Source organism: Lycium barbarum, chromosome 2, assembly GCF_019175385.1.
Source record: "Lycium barbarum isolate Lr01 chromosome 2, ASM1917538v2, whole genome shotgun sequence".
Lineage (NCBI taxonomy): Eukaryota > Viridiplantae > Streptophyta > Magnoliopsida > Solanales > Solanaceae > Lycium > Lycium barbarum.
This window is the reverse complement of record NC_083338.1, coordinates 132,615,002-132,634,675: the sequence shown is the minus strand read 5'-3', so window position 1 is coordinate 132,634,675 and position 19,674 is coordinate 132,615,002. Positions and strand designations below refer to the sequence as shown.

At 35.9% G+C, this 19,674-nt stretch overlaps 1 protein-coding gene and 1 long non-coding RNA gene across 2 annotated transcripts; one reads left to right on the top strand and one right to left on the bottom strand.

The window, feature by feature from the left end:
- The first annotated feature begins 295 nt into the window (after positions 1 to 295).
- LOC132627313 (actin-53) lies at positions 296 to 3,642 on the top strand. Its single transcript, XM_060342584.1, has 5 exons — positions 296 to 491; positions 1,829 to 1,898; positions 1,984 to 2,377; positions 2,460 to 3,073; positions 3,185 to 3,642. Exons 2-5 carry the CDS (start codon positions 1,839 to 1,841, stop codon positions 3,248 to 3,250), a joined length of 1,134 nt encoding a protein of 377 aa, XP_060198567.1. The 5' UTR covers positions 296 to 491; positions 1,829 to 1,838; the 3' UTR covers positions 3,251 to 3,642.
- A 2,755-nt stretch (positions 3,643 to 6,397) lies between these two features.
- LOC132622439 (uncharacterized) lies at positions 6,398 to 9,066 on the bottom strand. Its single transcript, XR_009575901.1, has 3 exons — positions 8,927 to 9,066; positions 7,932 to 7,982; positions 6,398 to 6,456 (listed from the first exon to the last, which is right to left on the bottom strand). It is a non-coding gene; the product is annotated as an uncharacterized LOC132622439 (long non-coding RNA).
- Between the last annotated feature and the right edge of the window lie 10,608 nt (positions 9,067 to 19,674).

Here is a 19,674-nt window from a genome sequence, read left to right as displayed (position 1 = left end):
TTTGGTGTAGCAATAAGAGCACTATACGTGGATTAGAAGCACGTATCACGTCGTAAACTTTGCAGTTAAAATAATTATTGACCTGATTCTACTAATAATCAGTTAATATACAGTAATTTAAATTTAAAAAAAATGCTATACCGCTAGAGATATTTGTTTCTTCTGGTTTGCACAATGGAAAATCTGTTGTGTAATACCGAACGGAAACCTAGTACGTAATAATACAAAAGATCTTTTTCTTTTTGTAATTTAAAAGGAAACAAATGCCAAAAAAAGAAAGAAAAACAAATCAATCCAAGAGAATTAATTACATGATTCAAAATTTTAATTTTATTTGTATTTACAGTTATTTACATCAATACGCGTCTAGAGAAGAAGATATAACGAGTTACGAATTCTTGATTTTCTTTCTCTCTCTCTCCTAATATTCTCTGACCTGCTTTTTACTAGAAGAAATCCTCTAGCAACCAAAGGGTTCAATTTCATCCAATGTAAGTTTTAATTCTTCTTGATATTTTATTTGATTTTTGTTTTTAACTTGATCTTAAATTCAATTTTTACTTGCACTCAATCGGACGCCGAGGCAAGATTTGAACTTTATGTGTTCTAAATGGTGTTAGTAACTAGGTTCGAACTTTAGTTTTTGTACATGTATAGTGAACTTTTTAATACAAATACAGAACTTTAGTTTTTGTACATGTATAGTGAACCTTTTAATACAAATACATGATTTGAACTAAAACTACTAGGTTTGGCTGAACTTGTACGTCGGCTTCCATGCTATGTGCTTTTGATATTTTTTATGGATTAGTTTAACTATTTGTTAGTATAACCGGTTAACCAAATTTTGGGGTTTCAGAATCTTGATTTTAGATTCAGTTTTGATGCTCCGTTAGGTTGAGTTTATTTGAAAAAGTTACGTTTTTGAACATGTTTTCGTGGAACAAGTGATGTTTTGAACTAGTATGGTTTATTCTTTTTTGTTTTGTTAAAAGAAAGTTGCCAACAAGCACTCCATTGTAGGACTTAAATTCTATCGAATTTAATCAGTAGTGTTCTCTTAATCTATTAAAATTACAACTTATCTTTTAGTATTGCCATGTTTAACACACATTATGTCCATTGCTCCTTGTTTCTCAAGTTTAGTAATTCTTGTACAGCGGTTCCTTTATAAAAATATTTGTCTAGTGCAACTAGAAAAATACTATAGCAATTTTCCACCATTTTTCTCTTTCTCTTCTTTGAGATGAAGGAAACTTAGGTAAATCCATCTAGTGTGCTTTAAAATGAAGCAGATGTTATTCAAATTGTTTGAGATACATGCCAAATGGTAGCATTGAGTAGATATATTAATAAGAAACTGAGAACTGAATATATAATGGAACTTATCTTGAGTGAAATGTAGATATATCTTGTTTCTCTGTTACCATTACTCTTGTATATCTAGGTATGAGATGAGTGTAGTGGACAATGAAGTGTAAACAATTGCATGAATGAACTGCCACTGCACACATTGACACCTTTTATTCCTTTCCTTTGTGGTTTCTTTTGCATGATTCCCCTACTTGTTGCCACAGTGTTGTTGTTCTTGTTTAGTCCTGTCTTGAAGGACAAAGTGTAGATTATGTGCTAATAGTTGGTGATTTCTATGTAAGTCTATCTCACCTTGAGTTGAGAGGAGGTTGAAATAACAATACATAAAGTAAGTGATTTCTGACACAAAAGCTTTCACATAAATAAGCTGATTCTTTGAACATCTTTTACATTGATTATGTATTTATACCTGTGATGTATTACTTAAATTATACTTGTAAAATAATATTTGTAGCGCTTATAAGATGGCTGATGGAGAGGATATTCAACCACTTGTTGTTGACAATGGAACTGGAATGGTCAAGGTTAGTTAGAAAAAACTGCTTGCAGTTCTTTATCACTCCCCATGTGACTTACTGATGTACAAAACTGTGTTATTTGTTTCTTTAGGCTGGTTTTGCTGGGGATGATGCTCCAAGGGCTGTTTTTCCAAGTATAGTTGGCCGTCCTCGTTACACTGGTGTCATGGTTGGTATGGGACAAAAAGATGCCTATGTTGGTGATGAAGCTCAGTCCAAAAGAGGTATTTTGACTTTAAAATATCCGATTGAACATGGTATCGTAAGCAACTGGGATGATATGGAGAAAATCTGGCATCACACATTTTACAATGAGCTTCGTGTTGCACCCGACGATCACCCTATTCTTCTGACTGAGGCACCACTTAACCCCAAGGCGAACAGAGAGAAAATGACGCAAATCATGTTTGAGACATTCAATGTGCCAGCCATGTATGTTGCGATCCAGGCTGTTCTCTCTCTGTATGCTAGTGGTCGTACAACTGGTAAGCAGCACATATTCATTAGGAACGAATACTAGTTCTTTATGGCTTTCGGTTACTAATTCGTTTGTTGTTTTTCAACAAGGCATTGTGCTCGATTCTGGTGATGGTGTGAGCCACACTGTCCCTATCTACGAGGGATACGCACTTCCCCATGCTATCTTGCGGTTAGATCTTGCTGGTCGTGATCTTACAGATTATCTCATGAAGATTCTCACAGAGAGAGGTTATTCATTTACCACTGCTGCTGAACGGGAGATTGTTCGTGATGTGAAGGAGAAGCTTGCGTATGCTGCACTGGATTATGAACAGGAGCTTGAGACTTCAAAGAATAGCAAGGATGTCGAGAAGAGCTACGAGCTTCCAGATGGACAAATAATCACTATTGGTGCTGAGAGGTTCCGTTGCCCTGAAGTCCTCTTCCAGCCATCATTGGTTGGAATGGAAGCATCCGGAATTCATGAAACAACCTATAACTCAATCATGAAGTGTGATGTGGATATTAGGAGAGATTTATATGGAAATGTTGTGCTTAGTGGTGGCTCAACTATGTTCCCTGGCATAACGGATCGCATGAGCAAGGAAATCACTGCTCTTGCTCCAAGCAGCATGAAGATCAAGGTCGTTGCGCCACCTGAGAGGAAGTACAGCGTCTGGATTGGAGGATCAATTCTAGCTTCTCTCAGTACTTTCCAACAGGTTAGTCTCTCTCTCCTTTTTTTTTTACCGATTAATCAACCAATCATCTACGCCTCAATCCCAAATAATTGGTTCCCTATAATGATGTGTTAACTTCTACTTGCTTTGCAGATGTGGATAACGAAGGGCGAGTATGATGAATCAGGTCCGGCAATTGTCCATAGGAAGTGCTTCTAAGAGTGGTTTGACAACTTTATTCCTCCTTAGTTAATTTCCTTCAAATTAATTCTATTTGTTAGAGCTATGCCATTTGGATTGGAACTTTATTTAGTTTTGAATATGTTATGCGACACTTTATGTTATTCAACTTGCAAGCGTGGATTCAGCTTGTTCATTTTTTTTTTTTTTTCCAACTTGGAGAGTGCCTTTCTTTTATTCATAGCAAAATCAGCCCAAAACAATAGGGAAAGCAACCCCATGCACCTACTTGATGGAACAAACTCCATCTCATGTAAGTAGGATTTCATCTAAAGCTCACAAAAATTCTAAGTTTGAGTAGATGATACATCTGCTCAGTTCCATAGAGACATCAGGGAACATCAAAAAGATAGGATCTATACATTGTTCATACATTTCTTTTGTGAATTTAACCTCAAACCAAATTGTAGTTGATAATAATAAAATGAATCACAATATTGTTTGAAAAAATATAGGACAAAGCTGTTTGGTTTCCTTTTTGGCAAGAAAAAGTGATTGTTCATTGCGACCCCCCTTTTTCCGAGTAAAAAGCAAGACACGTTGAGATTTTATATATTTTCTTAGATAAGTATCTCGTTCTAATAGAGCTAAAAGACTCCTAAAAGCAGAACATAAAGTAAAAGTTTTAATATGATTAAAATTATATATGTGGGGTCCAGTCCCCTATCCCATATTTTAAGAAAGGAAATTTTTCTTCCTTTGACAAAATCACATTGGTAGCAATTGTGAAATTGGCCAACAAGTCAATTCTTTTGTTCACATAGTCGTGATGTAAGCGCTTACCTCATCTTAGTCGTGATGTAAGCGCTTACCTCATCATAGTCGTGATGTAAGCGCTTACCTCATCATAGGAAATTCATTCCTATAAATAGGCAACTTATGGTTCATTTGTAAGATCACCAAGATCATTTGCTATACACACCAAAATCTTAGACAATACATCTGAGTAAGAGCAAAGTGAGGTGTTCCATAGACTGTAAGAAAATAGTCTGTGAAGAAAAATAGAGTGTGAGTGATATTGTAGTGAGGTGGGAAAATCAAAAGAGTGTTTTTCTTTTGAGGGTGTAGTGGTCTTAGGAGTATGAGTATGCACTCGACCAGATATTGCTCATGCAGTCGGTGTTGTTAGCAGATTTCTCGAAAATCCAGGGAAAGAGCATTGAGAAGTTGTGAAGTGGATACTCAGGTATCTAAGAGGAAGCTCAGATAAATGCTTGTGTTTTGGAGGATCAAATCCAATTTTGAAGGGCTATACATATTCTGATATGGCAGGTGACCTTGATGACAGAAAATCCACTACTGGATATTTGTTTAGTTTTTCAGGGGGAGCTATACCATGGTAGTCGAAGTTGCAGAAGTGTGTCGCACTGTCAGATATGCTGACCAAGGTGGTACCGAGAGACAAGTTCGAATCGTGCAAAGAACTTGTCGGCATGCACTCAAATTAGAAGCCAGTGTACCCTCCTTCAGGTGAATGAGACTGGAGGGGGAGATTTGTGGGGTCTAGTCCCCTATCCCATATTTTAAGAAAGAAAGATTTTTCTTCCTTTGACAAAATCACATTGGTAGCAATTGTGAAATTGGCCAACAAGTCAATTCTTTTGTTCACATAGTCGTGATGTAAGCGCTTACCTCATCTTAGTCGTGATGTAAGCGCTTACCTCATCATAGTCGTGATGTAAGCGCTTACCTCATCATAGGAAATTCATTTCTATAAATAGGCAGCTTATGGTTCATTTGTAAGATCACCAAAATCATTTGCTATACACCAAAATCTCAGACAATACATCTGAGTGAGAGCAAAGTGAGGTGTTCCATAGACTGTGAGAAAATAGTCTGTGAAGAAAAATAGAGTGTGAGTGATATTGTAGTAAGGTGGGAAATCAAAAGAGTGTTATTTCTTTTGTGGGTGTAGTGGTCTTAGGAGTATTTATACTCGTTACTACACAGTGTAAAATTCCTTACTATAGTGATATAAGCTGCTCCTCTTGGCCGTGGTTTTTTCCCTTATTCAGAAGGGTTTCCACGTAAAATCTTGGTGTCATTATTGCTGCATTTTATTCTTGCTGATTTAACCATAAGTTAGTGTTCCGCGTTTATCACTAATACCGTGAATATTATTTTGCGGGTCTATTTTATTCCCAACAAGTGGTATCAGAGCCAAGGTTCTGTCTGAGTATGCTCTGTGGTTGCAGCACAGTCTGAACTTCCACATCAAAAAAGAATTACTTTGGTCTTCGAATAAAATAGTATTTGTATTTGTGATAAACGATGGAAGCCAACACTAGTAGAATGGTTACTTTGAGTGGCGTAAATTATGCCATTTGGAAGGGCAAATGGAAGATTTGCCCTATGTCAAGAATTTTCATCAACCTGTCTTTGCCAATAAAAAGCCTGATAATAAATCAGATGAAGAGTGGAATTTGTTGCATCGGCAGGTTTGCGGCTTTATTAGACAGTGGGTTGACGATAATGTGTTGAACCATATTTCTGGGGAGACACATGCTCGGACCCTATGGGAGCATCTTGAAAGTTTGTATGCTCGAAAAACTCGTACCAACAAGATGTATGCAATGGTATGCACTCGACCAGATATTGCTCATGCAGTCGGTGTTGTTAGCAGATTTCTCGAAAATCCAGGGAAAAAGCATTGGGAAGCTGTGAAGTGGATACTCAGGTATCTAAGAGGAAGCTCAGATAAATGCTTGTGTTTTGGAGGATCAAATCCAATTTTGAAGGGCTATACATATTCTGATATGGCAGGTGACCTTGATAACAGAAAATCCACTACTGGATATGTCACGACCCGACTAGGGGCCGTGACGAGTACCCGATACTTGTACTGAGCACCCCTTATCTATCGTATTACCTGTACCTCTTAGCAAGCCGTGTAAACCGAGCCATTTTTTTTTCCTTGAACATAAACTAATAAACTCCGTTATTACCTTGTACAACAATATTAACATGCCAAAACACTATACATATATCTGTACCTGACTGATTGTACGTATCTGTCTACGAGCCTCTAGACATAGTACACTTATACATAGAAAGGGTCGGGGTGCTACCAAGCCCGAATGTATATGCATAAAATAGTACCGCTGGAGTGAGGCTCCGGAACAAATGGAGCGCTGTCAAGTGCGGCTGGTAGAGCTTCTAAGGATCACGTCCACCTGTCTGCTGACCTGCGCGGCATGAAACGCAGCGTCCACAAGAAGGGACGTCAGTACGAATAGTGTACCGAGTATGTAAGGCATGGAAGACAATGCAAGCAATAACATAGAGTGCGATTAATAATATCATGGAGTCACAGGACATATAATGAGGCAAAAAAGTGACCTGTACATAGGAAGGCCCCTTTTTGGGCGGCTATCATGCATGGCTTGTCTTTCCCTTTTAAAAACGTTTCCCCTCCATGAACGTAGAAAATAGAACTTATATTATGTCGTATCTTGTCGTATCGTGTCCTATCGTGCCCTATCGTATCCTATCGTGGCATATCAGGTCGTATCCTATCGTGGCATATCAGGTCGTATCCTATCGTGTCTTATCATGGCATATTATATCGTGTAATGTCATGTCTTACTACAGCATGTCGTATCGTGTTATATCATGTCAATGTCATAGTATAGTGTGTCATAGTGTATCATGCCATAGCGTAACTTGTCATATCATAGCATAGCTTATCATATCATAGCATAGCTTGTCGTAGCGTATCATATCATGGCATAGCGTATCATAGCGTATCATATCATACCTTAGCTTTCCGTTGAAAATCTTTTCTTGTTCATATATATATAAAAATAGAACATGTCATATTGCCGAGGCGTCGGCAGCCGATCCATTTAGCCATAAATACACATCCCGCGTCCGGGACGATATCATGTCATGTAATGCCAACTGATCAGGTGGATATGCGTGTATAACGCTCTGCCCTTATTCCCATCTTCCCCGTATGCATATGCATACATCATGTACATATATCAGCGTCTATAGCGCTCTGAATCTTTTATCATATACATATACTGGTATCATGTACGTATATCAGAGACTATAGCGCTCTGGATCTTTTATCATATACATATACGTGTATCATATACATATATCAGCGTCTATAGCGCTCTGGATCTTTCATCGTATACATATACGTATATCATGTACATATTTTATAAACATATATATATATCTTATATACATATACATGTCTTATATACTTTTACATATCTTATATACATATACATATTTTATATACATATACATATTTCCATTAGAATGGTACAGTACTTATTGTTTGATAATCGGAACGAGGATCAAAAGTTTCCTTTGGATTCTACTCCAAAATAAGTCAAACGGAGCAATAGGGAAAATCCGGGAACAATGGGCCCACCTTGGATCAAATGAGGCGGCGTACCAAATTTACGTACATTATATTTCATGACGTCACTTGTGAGGGTTTTAAGGTAGTCGGGTCATATTTATGCCAGTTCCAGATGTTTAGGAAGTTTTTCCAATATTTTACACAATTTCTAATTCAATTCTACTGAATGAAAAAGGGGAAACGTTAGGTGCGGATTCCGGAGAATGGAGTTGTCCCCGAGGCTCGTATCCAACTTATTACGTCTTAGACATGCCATAGAAGGAAGGGTGAAGCCTTACATACCTTTTCCGCTTCATACACGTCTCCAAAATCAAGTTTCAAGTTCGCCAAAATCTACAATTTGGTCACAATTACCAAATGTTAATTGTAAGGCTTTAAGATTTCAATCTTAACCAATACTTGTCTACAAAAATTTGGGCAGCATCTCCCCTATAAATACACCATCCCCAAAATTCAACTTAGCCAATTTTTTATCAACAACAATCCGGGAATTCAACCCGGCCAAACTATCAACACAATGACAACAACCATGACTACAAAACACAATATAACACAACTAGTCTTCTTTCCAACATAATGCAATAGCTTTCATTCCAACTTCACATTTCCAAACCAATCTCAATGTTTTTACATTCATTACTAATCAAGATCATTACAATATAATTCGAAAGCATTTCATATCGTTTCTACCAAATATTCACAAGATATACAAAATATACAAACTTTCCACCAAAACCATAATCCATCCAAAACTTCTAATCTTCAATCTACATATTCATAACATATTTCCATCTTCCAATTTCATCAACCATAATCATAATTTGCACCTTAATAATTTCATTTTCATAATTACATAAATCTACCATAAAATCACAAAACTTCTCATAACCACTTAACAACCAATCTCTCATGCCAATATGGACTATTATCCTTCCAAATTCACCAACTAACATAATAATTCACATTTAAAACTCCACTTCTATAATTACATAAAAACTTCATTAAAATCACATAATTTCCTATAACTATTTCCAATAATTTTCCATGCCAACTTGAACCATTTTCTTCCATTTCCAATATAAATTTCACCATAACCACAACTAGAATACAACATAAAATTCAACTCATACTATTTATACAACAATATACATATATGTCCACTTACATATATGCACACCCACTTTGTAAACTTCCATATTTCCATAAATTCTACTCATTTCTACATACTACAACATAAACCAACCTTCATAACATAGTAAAAAGGGATTAATTCTTACCTTTTTCTACAATCTTTTTCACTTGACCAAGTTGTCAACTTGAAGAAACAAGTGCTCTTTCTTCCAAAATAATTACACCAAGTTGTAAAGGACCCTTGAATTAGTAGAAATACCACAAGAAAATAATTTTTGGAGAAAGATTTCAAGGGGCAAAAATTTGCAAGCTATGGCCGTATGGCCTTTAAGCTTTTGTGCTTCTTTTTGTTGTTTTTCTCTTTCTCAAATTTTCTTGAAGTTTCTAAGACTAATGATCCCTTCTAGTCTTATTTATCACATGAAAAATTAATTAAGTGACATGGGTTGGGCCAGGTATGGCCGGCCACCCTCACTTTTGGGCCTAAATTCGTTTTTTATTTTTTTGGGCCAACTCGGTTGATCCCGAGTTGGGCCTAGCCCACTGACCTTTCGACCTTAAAACGTCCATATCTCCTTGTACCGACGTCACCTGAGAACCCACGACCTATGGTTGGAAAGCTAATTCAATTATCTACAACTTCTATTTCTTGGTATTTTTCCAAATTCCAAACTTATAATACCTTTTTTTCCCCTAAAAGTCAGATCACCCGAAAACGTTTTCTTAAAAATATTCGTTTGGAGGACTTCCACTTTGATTTGGCCCAAGGGTCCTTCTTGAGTTGTGTTTAACTTCACATATGTGATTCATATGACTTTTCAGATGTCCAAAAAAAATCTCGATGTGTGGGCCCCACCTCAGCTTACAAATAATCCGACGTAAAAAAATACTGGATATAACAGGATATCTGTTTATTTTTTCAGGGGGAGCTATACCATGGCAGTCGAAGTTGCAGAAGTGTGTCGCACTGTCAGGTGTTATTGGATTCGTGAACAAGTGGAGAGTGAATTGTTCCAGGTCAAGAAGATTCACACGAGTAAAAATCCTGCAGATATGCTGACCAAGGCGGTACCTAGAGACAAGTTCGAATCGTGCAAAGAACTTGTCGGCATGCACTCAAATTAGAAGCCAGTGTACCCTCCTTCAGGTGAATGGGACTGGAGGGGGAGATTTGTGGGGTCCAGTCCCCTATCTCATATTTTAAGAAAGGAAGATTTTTCTTCCTTTGATAAAATCACATTGGTAACAATTGTGAAATTGGCCAACAAGTCAATTCTTTTGTTCACATAGTCATGATGTAAGCGCTTACCTCATCATAGTCGTGATGTAAGCGCTTACCTCATCATAGGAAATTCATTCCTATAAATAGACAGCTTATGGTTCATTTGTAAGATCACCAAGATCATTTGCTATACACACCAAAATCTCAAACAATACATCTGAGTGAGAGCAAAGTGAGGTGTTCCATAGACTGTAAGAAAATAGTCTGTGAAGAAAAATAGAGTGTGAGTGATATTGTAGTGAGGTGGGAAAATCAAAAGAGTGTTTTTCTTTTGAGGGTGTAGTGGTTTTAGGAGTATTTGTACTCGTTACTACACAGTGTAAAATTCCTTACTATAGTGATATCAGTTGTTCCTCTTGGCCGTGGTTTTTTCCCTTATTCAGAAGAGTTTCCACGTAAAATCTTGGTGTCATTATTGCTGCATTTTATTGTTGCTGATTTAACCATAACTCAGTGTTCCGCGTTTATCACTAATACCGTGAATATTATTTTACGGGTCTATTTTATTCCCAACAATATATTCTCAGCTAGTAATTGTTATTGCCTATGTAAATCTTTTTCTTCTATATTTGCTCAAGAATTATTTAGCCAATTGCCAAACTGCTCCAGCGAGGTGTTCCATAGACTGTAAGAAAATAGTCTGTGAAGAAAAATAGAGTGTGAGTGATATTGTAGTAAGGTGAGAAAATCAAAAGAGTGTTTTTCTTTTGAGGGTGTAGTGGTCTTAGGAGTATTTGTACTCGTTACTACACAGTGTAAAATTTCTTACTATAGTGATATCAGTTGTTCCTCTTGGCCGTGGTTTTTTTCCTTATTCAGAAGGGTTTCCACGTAAAATCTTGGTGTCATTATTGCTGCATTTTATTCTTGCTGATTTAACCATAACTCAGTGTTCCGCGTTTATCACTAATACCATGAATATTATTTTACGGGTCTATTTTATTCCCAACAATATATTCTCAGCTAGTAATTGTTATTGTCTATGTAAATCTTTTTCTTCTATATTTGCTCAAGAATTATTTAGCCAATTGCCAAACTGCTCCAGCGAGATCAATCAACCAAAAATGGTTCATTGGAGCTTTTTAAGTTCAAAACAAATTTTTTGATTGTTTTTAAATAGAAATTAAAACCTTAAAACACCGTCAGATGTCACAATAATTACATGGATTATATAAGCAAGTTATAAGTATTAAAGATTTTTTTTTTGTCTTGATTAAAACTCGTGCACAAATGCATTTGATCCAACAATAGTGAATACTGAATGTAACTTTATAGCATTGGAAAAGACTATAATATGACTATCCTATGGAGTATGGACCACTCTTGTTCAGTCGTTTATTTCCGAATAAGGGTGTTTTATTCCGTTGGTAATAATGGAATAAAATCTATTTTTAGGAATAAAGAAAAACAAATTTATTTTCTACTTGATAAGTACCAATACACAGGGGATGATTCATTCGGATCGATATATGAGAGTCCAACTACATTGCCAAAATCTATGTTGTATATTTGAAAGAGATGGACCTCCTTGCTTCTCTGGTGGTGCACTTCTTTTCCCTAACCATTAAGTAAGAAGTGATTGAAACCGAAACAAATAACACATCTCATACATATATTAGTTCACATACACTAATTCATTTTTTATTCAGTGAATAATGACATATTTTATGTAGCTCATAAAAGTCTCAACATATACGTACCAAAACATTAAATGAAAGTCTTAATATAAATGTGCCAAAAAGTAAAATGAAAGTCTGAACATATTGGGTGGGTTACATAAATAAGGTCAAAGTGACACTCCTACTCGTGTAAATAACATAACCTAATTATTTTGACATGCATCTAAAAGATTCACTAAAATTTTATAACTGCAAGTTGCACACAAGTGTAGAGTCAAGTAGAAAGGGCTGCAAACTTCAAAGTAGATTGCTATTTTTTTTTGGTGTTTCAAAGTAGATTGCTACTTTCTTGCAAATGAGAAATATAAGTGGGTAATCCAATTCAATAATTATATACTCCATCCGTTCACTTTTACTTGTCCACTTTTAGCTCTGCACGCCCCTTAAAAATTAATAAATAAAGTATGTATTTTACTATAATACTCATATTAATTGGTATATAGTCTCATTGGACTTGGATAATGATTTGCAAATGAGTAATTGATGTTAAGGGTAAAACAAGTAAAAAAAAAGTTTGTCTTTCCTTGATATGCTAAAGTGAACAAGTAAAATTAAAAATTTATTTTTAGTATAATGGATAAGTAAAAGTGAACAGAGGGAGTAATTGATTAAAATTATTAACTTTTTTGATGAACAATGTCTTAGACTTAGGTTGTATTTTTGTAACCAAAGTTAATACTATGATTATTGAATTGATTTACAGTTAATTAAATCAGATAAATAATTCAAAGTTTCCTAGACATGCCTAAGACTATTCTTTTGGGTTGGGCCCTCCTTTTTGATCTATAACATTGTTATGGGCCAATTGTCCCTCATCGGTTAAAAAAATATCGGGCAATTTGCAGGATTGGCCTTCGCTGGGGGTGGTCTTTAATTTTTTTTCCCCTCAAATTAGTGGTCTTTAATTTTTGCCCTTTGCTAAATATCCCTTGGTTTGGGGTTTGAATCCCCGCTCAGTTAAAAATTAAAAAAATAAATTCGCAAGACAAAGTTTTGCATGCTTCAGGCAAAGTTTCAAACTCTACCTTAGGGTAGAGTTTTGGGCAAAACTCTGCCTTAAAATTCTGCCTTGCGAATCCAAACCTCTGCCTTGCGAAATTCCTTCTTTTTTTTACTGAGCTGGGGTTCGAACCCAGAACCTCGAGGTATTAGGCGAAGGACAAAAATTAAAGACCACCCCAAAAGAAGGGAAATACGCGCAAAAAAATGAAGATATATTAATCAATTTTTTGTGCGGAGTGCCCTTCAAATGCATTGGTCTTTAATTTGTACCCCTCCAACTGGCGGTCTTTAATTTTTGCTCATTTCGGCTAATATCATGAGGTTTGGGGTTCGAACCTCAGTAAAAAAAAAAACAACAACAACTATTTCGCAAGGCAGAATTTTGTAGCAAAGTTAGACTTATGCAGGCCAAAGTTAGGCCTTAAGGTAGAGGTAGAGTTTTGAGGCAAACTCTACCTGAAGGTAGAGTTTTGAGGCAAACTCTACTTGAAGGTAGCAGAATTTTGTTGGGCAAAACTTTTGTCTTGTGAATCCAAACTCTACCTTGCGATTTTTTATTTTTATTTTTTGACTTAGCGGTGGTTCGAACCCGAAACCAAGGGATTCTAACAAAGGCTTGACAAAAATTAAAGATAGCCCCAAAATAAGGCCATTTTCGCGAATTGCCCTATATTAATAGGATTATAAGCTAAATGGACTATCCACCGACCAGACTAGTTGAGTTGGAGTTTCGTGTTTGGTCTATCATACACACTAGAAACAAATCATATAAGTAGAGATGTTTGTATATTTTTCTTCGGTTTGGTAAGTCTTGGGGTATATAATTTTTTTATGAAATATCTTAATTATCAACTTGTCTAATTTTGAGAAAATATTAAACGTAATTTCTTCCTAGAAATGAGAGTGAATATGTTATATTTAAACTAGCAACTAGCAATGAAGGTACAGCAATAAAAAAAACAATGATTGTTTAAGAGGAGACATTGAACAAGACAGATATGGTTCGGATTATAAAATGTATTTCTGTAAATAACGTATTTTCTTTGACTGATTTGGAATAGCATTGTCTTTTGAAACAAAATATTATTCTTTTGTCTAATAAAACCAAAGAATAATTATTGAATTAAATTTTTATTAATAATTTGTGGCGCAATGAAAAACTTTTGTTGGCATTGCTCAAAAGAAAAATTATCAAATAAAAGAGGAATAAATTTCATTAAACGTCACAGAACTGACTTTTTTCATCCACAAAAGTTTGTAACAGAAAAAATCACAAAACTATCACCCTACTAACGTAAAGTTATCAAACAATCTTCTGATACACCGATAAGTTTTTACTCCACATCCTAATCTATTTTTTCTATTTGATCTAATAAATACAAACACAATTAGAAAAAACCTTTAAGTCATATGCGACTTTTGTTAAAAAAAAGATCATATTTATGTCAAATTAGACATTGGCCTAACTCACACCTCAAAAGCTAGCTCAAAGGGAGGAGGATTTCTCAAGCCTTAGAAGGAGGCCAGGGATCTCATCCCTCACCGATGTGGTACATTTCTCTTCACCCCCTCACGCCCAGATCCAGACATTCTTTTTATCTGGGTCTTCTGTCTGGCCTGGAGCGTGCACATTTATGGACTGGAGGCATTTTCACCTCCCATCGATCGGGGGGGAGAGGGGGGGGGGGGGAAACTCCCCCCCCCCCTCTTTTTCCGGGGGCTCATATCGGATCGGGCCTGGACCTGGCTCTGTTACCAAAAATGTTGGCAAAAAGATGAATAAAGGCTAGTAAAATATATGAATAAGCAGAGAGAAACTTAATTTTCATTCCATCTGAAAACCAATGATACATAGACTATAAATAGTACTAGCATAGCAACAAACTTAGAGAAGAAATAGGGCACTAGTTTAACACTATCCCATGACCTGAAAATATTGGCTAGATAATTGACCCACTACGTATTTCAACTAACTAGGACTCCTAAGGCTAATTAACTGAAGCATAAAAAACCCCTAAAGATACTGACAAGGCTAGTACAATATATGAATAAGCAGAGAGAAACTTAATTTTCATTGCATCTGAAAACCAACGATACATGACTATAAATAGTACTAGCATAGCAACAAACTTAAAGAAGAAATAGGGCACTAGTTTAACACTATCCCATGACCTGAAATATTGGCTAGATAATTGGCCCACTACTTATTTCAACTAACTAGGACTCCTAAGGCTAATTAACTGAAGCATAAAAAACTCCTAAAAATACTGACACTAACTTTTGAATCAGTCAACTAACACTCCCCCTTGATTCAAAATCACACACTCCCAACTGCGACCAGAAAAATTCATGCTTGACCTGAGGAAGATACTTCGTAAAAATATCCGCTGCTTGCTCATTCGTGCAAAAAAAATTCAGCACTATTCTTGCATCAGCTACCAGCTTCCGAATGAAGTGATATTACACATCAATATGCTTAGTTATTCCATGAAAAGAGGAATACTTAGCCATAGCAATTGTTGATATGTTATCACAAAAAATCTTTGTAGCCTCCTTTTGCTCGTAACTAAAATCTGCAAGAAGTTTCAGGAGCCATAAAGCCTGACGCGCTGCTAAAGTTGCTGCTGTATACTCCGCCTCAGATGACGACAAATCTACTGTCTTCTGCTTCTTTGAACTCCATGTCACAGCTCCAGAACCAAAGCTGAAACAGCTACCGGAAGTGCTCTTCCGATCATCCAAGCAGCCTGCCAAAAACACTGTCAGTGAAGCCAACCAATCTGAAATTTGACGCTTTAGAATACCAAATACCAAAGTCTATTGTTCCAGCAACATAGCGAAGAATTCTTTTTGCAACACCAAAGTGTTGCTTTGACGGACTTTGCAAAAATCTGGACACAATACTAACAGAAAAGGCAATGTCAGGTCTAGTGTGTGTTAGATAATTTAAGCCACCAACTAAACTTCTAAACAATCTCGGATTTGCTTTCTCAGTTCCATCTTCACGCTGTAACTTCTCATTGATATTCATAGGTGTACCTGCTGCTTCACAATTCATCATATGGAATATTTTCAAAAGATCCTCTGCATATTTCTTTTGAGAAATAAAAATTCCAGCTTTACCTTGGTTCACCTCAACCCCAAAAAGTATTTCAATAAGCCAAGATCTATCATCTCAAAGTTTCTCATCATACTCGACTTAAAATCATCAACCAAAGACTATGAGGAACCAATATAAATCATATCGTCAACGTAGAGACAAACCATCAAAAAATCGCCATTACCTTGTTTCTTCAAGTACAAAGTGGGCTCATTGTCAGTTCTTATGAATCCGCTATCTTGAAAGAATGAATCGATTTTGCTGTACCATGCACGCGGAGCTTGCTTTAGCCCATAAAGAGCTTTTCTTAACCTGTAGACTTTGTTCTCATTGCCATTAATAACAAAGCCTTGAGGTTGTGAAACATAAACCTCCTCTTCTAGATCGCCGTTCAAGAAATATGCAGAGGATCTTTTGAAAAAATTCCATATGATGAATTGTGAAGCAACAGGTACACCTATGAATATCAATGAGAAGTTGTAGCGTGCAGATGGAACCGAGAAAGCAAATCCGAGATTGTTTAGAAGTTTAGTTGGTGGCTTAAATTATCTAACACACACTAGACCTGACATTGCCTTTTCTGTTAGTATTGTGTCCAAATTTTTGCAAAGTCCGTCAAAGCAACACTTTGGTGTTGCAAAAACAATTCTTCGCTATGTTGCTGGAACACTAGACTTTGGTATTTGGTATTCTAAAGCGTCAAATTTCAGATTGGTTGGCTTCACTGACAGTGTTTTTGGCAGGCTGCTTGGATGATCGGAAGAGCACTTCCGGTAGCTGTTTCAGCTTTGGTTCTGGAGCTGTGACATGGAGTTCAAAGAAGCAGAAGACAGTAGATTTGTCGTCATCTGAGGAGGAGTATACAGCAGCAACTTTAGCAGCGCGTCAGGCTTTATGGCTCCTGAAACTTCTTGCAGATTTTAGTTACGAGCAAAAGGAGGCTACAAAGATTTTTTGTGATAACATATCAACAATTGCTATGGCTAAGTATTCCTCTTTTCATGGAAAAACTAAGCATATTGATGTGTAATATCACTTCATTCGGAAGCTGGTAGCTGATGGAAGAATAGTGCTGAATTTTTTTTGCACGAATGCGCAAGCAGCGGATATTTTTACGAAGTATCTTCCTCAGGTCAAGCATGAATTTTTCAGGTCACAGTTGGGAGTGTGTGATTTTGAATCAAGGGGGAGTGTTAGTTGACTGATTCAAAAGTTAGTGTCAGTATCTTTAGGAGTTTTTATGCTTCAGTTAATTAGCCTTAGGAGTCCTAGTTAGTTGAAATAAGTAGTGGGTCAATTATCTAGCCAATATTTCAGGTCGTGGGATAGTGTTAAACTAGTGCCCTATTTCTTCTCAAAGTTTGTTCCTATGCTAGTACTAATTATAGTCATGTATCGTTGGTTTTCAGATGCAATGAAAAATAAGTTTCTCTCTGCTTATTCATATATTGTACTAGCCTTGTCAGTATTTTTAGGAGTTTTTTATGCTTCAGTTAATTAGCCTTAGGAATCCTAGTTAGTTGAAATAAGTAGTGGATCAATTATCTAGCCAATATTTCAGGTCATGGGATAGTGTTAAACTATTGCCCTATTTCTTCTCTAAGTTTGTTGCTATGTTAGTACTATTTATAGTCATGCATCGTTGGTTTGCAGATGCAATGAAAATTACGTTTCTCTCTGCTTATTCATATATTGTACTAGCCTTTATTCATCTTTTTGCCAAAATTTTTGGTATCAGAGCCAGTCCAGGCCCGATCTGATGTGGGCCCCCGAAAGGGGCGGGGGTGGGGCAGAATGCCCCTTGACCAATGGGAGGTGAAAATGCCTCCGGTCCATAAATGTGCACTCTCCTGATTGGACAGAAGATCCGGATAAAACGAATGTCTAGATCTGGGCGTGAGGGGGTGAAGAGAAATGTACCACATCGGTGAGGGATGAGATCCCTAGCCTCCTTATAAGGCTTGAGCAATCCTCCTCCCTTTGAGTTAGCTTTTGGGGTGTGAGTTAGGCCCAATGCCTAATTTGACAATTTATTTATCTTTTTATGAAATTTACCCAATAAAAAAGTCAGTTAAGATAAAAACCAAGGAGCTTATTATCGAAAATTTGGCACGGCTTCAAAACGGGAGAAAAGCCAAAGCGGAAGGAAAAAATAAAGAATTGGTCTAAGAGAAATAATGATTTGATTTGAAATTTCAGTTTTATTTGCATATACAGTTACACTCTCAATAGCATTGTATTAGTAGGCGTTTGGACATGCAATTTGAAACCATGAGATGAAATCAGCGTTTGGACATACATTTCATCTCATGGTTTGAAACCATGGTTTAAAATCTCAAATCATCCAAAAAGACATGATTTGGGGTTTCAAACCATGGTTTCAAAATTTTTAAATATAAAATTTGACCCATAAGTTTATATTTTGTAAAAAAAAAAAAAGATTCATAAGTTGGTAGATATTTTTAACAATTAATCCCACCAACCATTTACCAACATTTATTTATGTCTACCATGTGGGAGGATTATTATATTAAAGAGTAGTTACATTAATATTCATGTTAAATTTTCTTTTTTATTGAACTAAAGTTTGATCAATTGATGTTGTATTTTTTAGAAAGGCCTTCGAGTAGCCTATTAATTTTGTTATGAACTATGAATTGCTCATTTGGTAAAATTGTATAAGAATTGAGAATATTTTGATAGTTTTCACAACTTGTGGGGGTTTTATGTCTAATAAAAAAAAATACAACTTAAGAAATCCAAATTACATGTCCAAACATAGTTTCAAATCATGTCCAAACGGCTAGTCTCCATAAAGGTAAGCTTCAATTATGTTTAATGATATTGAATTTAACTTGTACTTATGTGCTTTGGTAGTGATTGTTATTCTTTGCTAAATTTTGGTTTTTGAGTAGTCTTGATTTTAGATTCAGTCTGACACTTGGTTATGATAGATTTCATGTGGTTCTTCTGATCCAAATGTTGTTGAACAAGTTTTGGTCGGAAGAAATTATGTTGATCATGAAAGTAGTTTAGAAAAAGAATGTCACATTGCTTGTCTGATGAGACCTTTCCACCAATATGTACCAATTTAATAATTTGGTTCACATTATCCACATAAACGTCAAACTGTCATTAAGAAATTTGTGTACTGACCTGCATGCAGTGGGAAAGCGTACGTAGAATTTTTTGTAAGCGGTGTCGATATTTAAAGAAGTAGACAAATGAACAAATCACTATAACAATATCATATTAAGAAAATAAAAACACAATTCAAATTATATGAATAAATTATATTACAGTACTCCCTCCGTTTCTTTTTACTAGTTCAATATTTTAAAAATACTTTCTTCATTTTAATTGTTCATTTGCTAAAATCAAGTGAGATTTTTTTTTTTTCAATTTTAAACCCTTATCATGTAACTATTTCTCCAAATTTATTAGGATACTAGTAGTCGATGTCAGATTTTCAAATCCAAATTAATATGTACAACTTAGTAAAATAAGTACTTAATAAATGATTTTTCAAAAGGAGTACAAATTCTATATTGAACTTGTAACACCCCGTACCTTTAATGAAGGTTTTGACCATGATCCTAGACTTAGAACATCAGATAAAGAATGTTGGAATTGAAATTTTTCCGTTCAGTTGTGATATGGTGGTTTACGCCCATGAACAGTGGTCGTATTCCAATTTACGACCATGAACAGTGCCTGTAAACTGAAACCAAGAATTTCTGAACATTCTGGAATTTGACATTTTGAGGTCATATGGTTAAATACGGACCGTATTTTACTTTACGGCCCGTATTTCAAAACGTGTTTGGAATT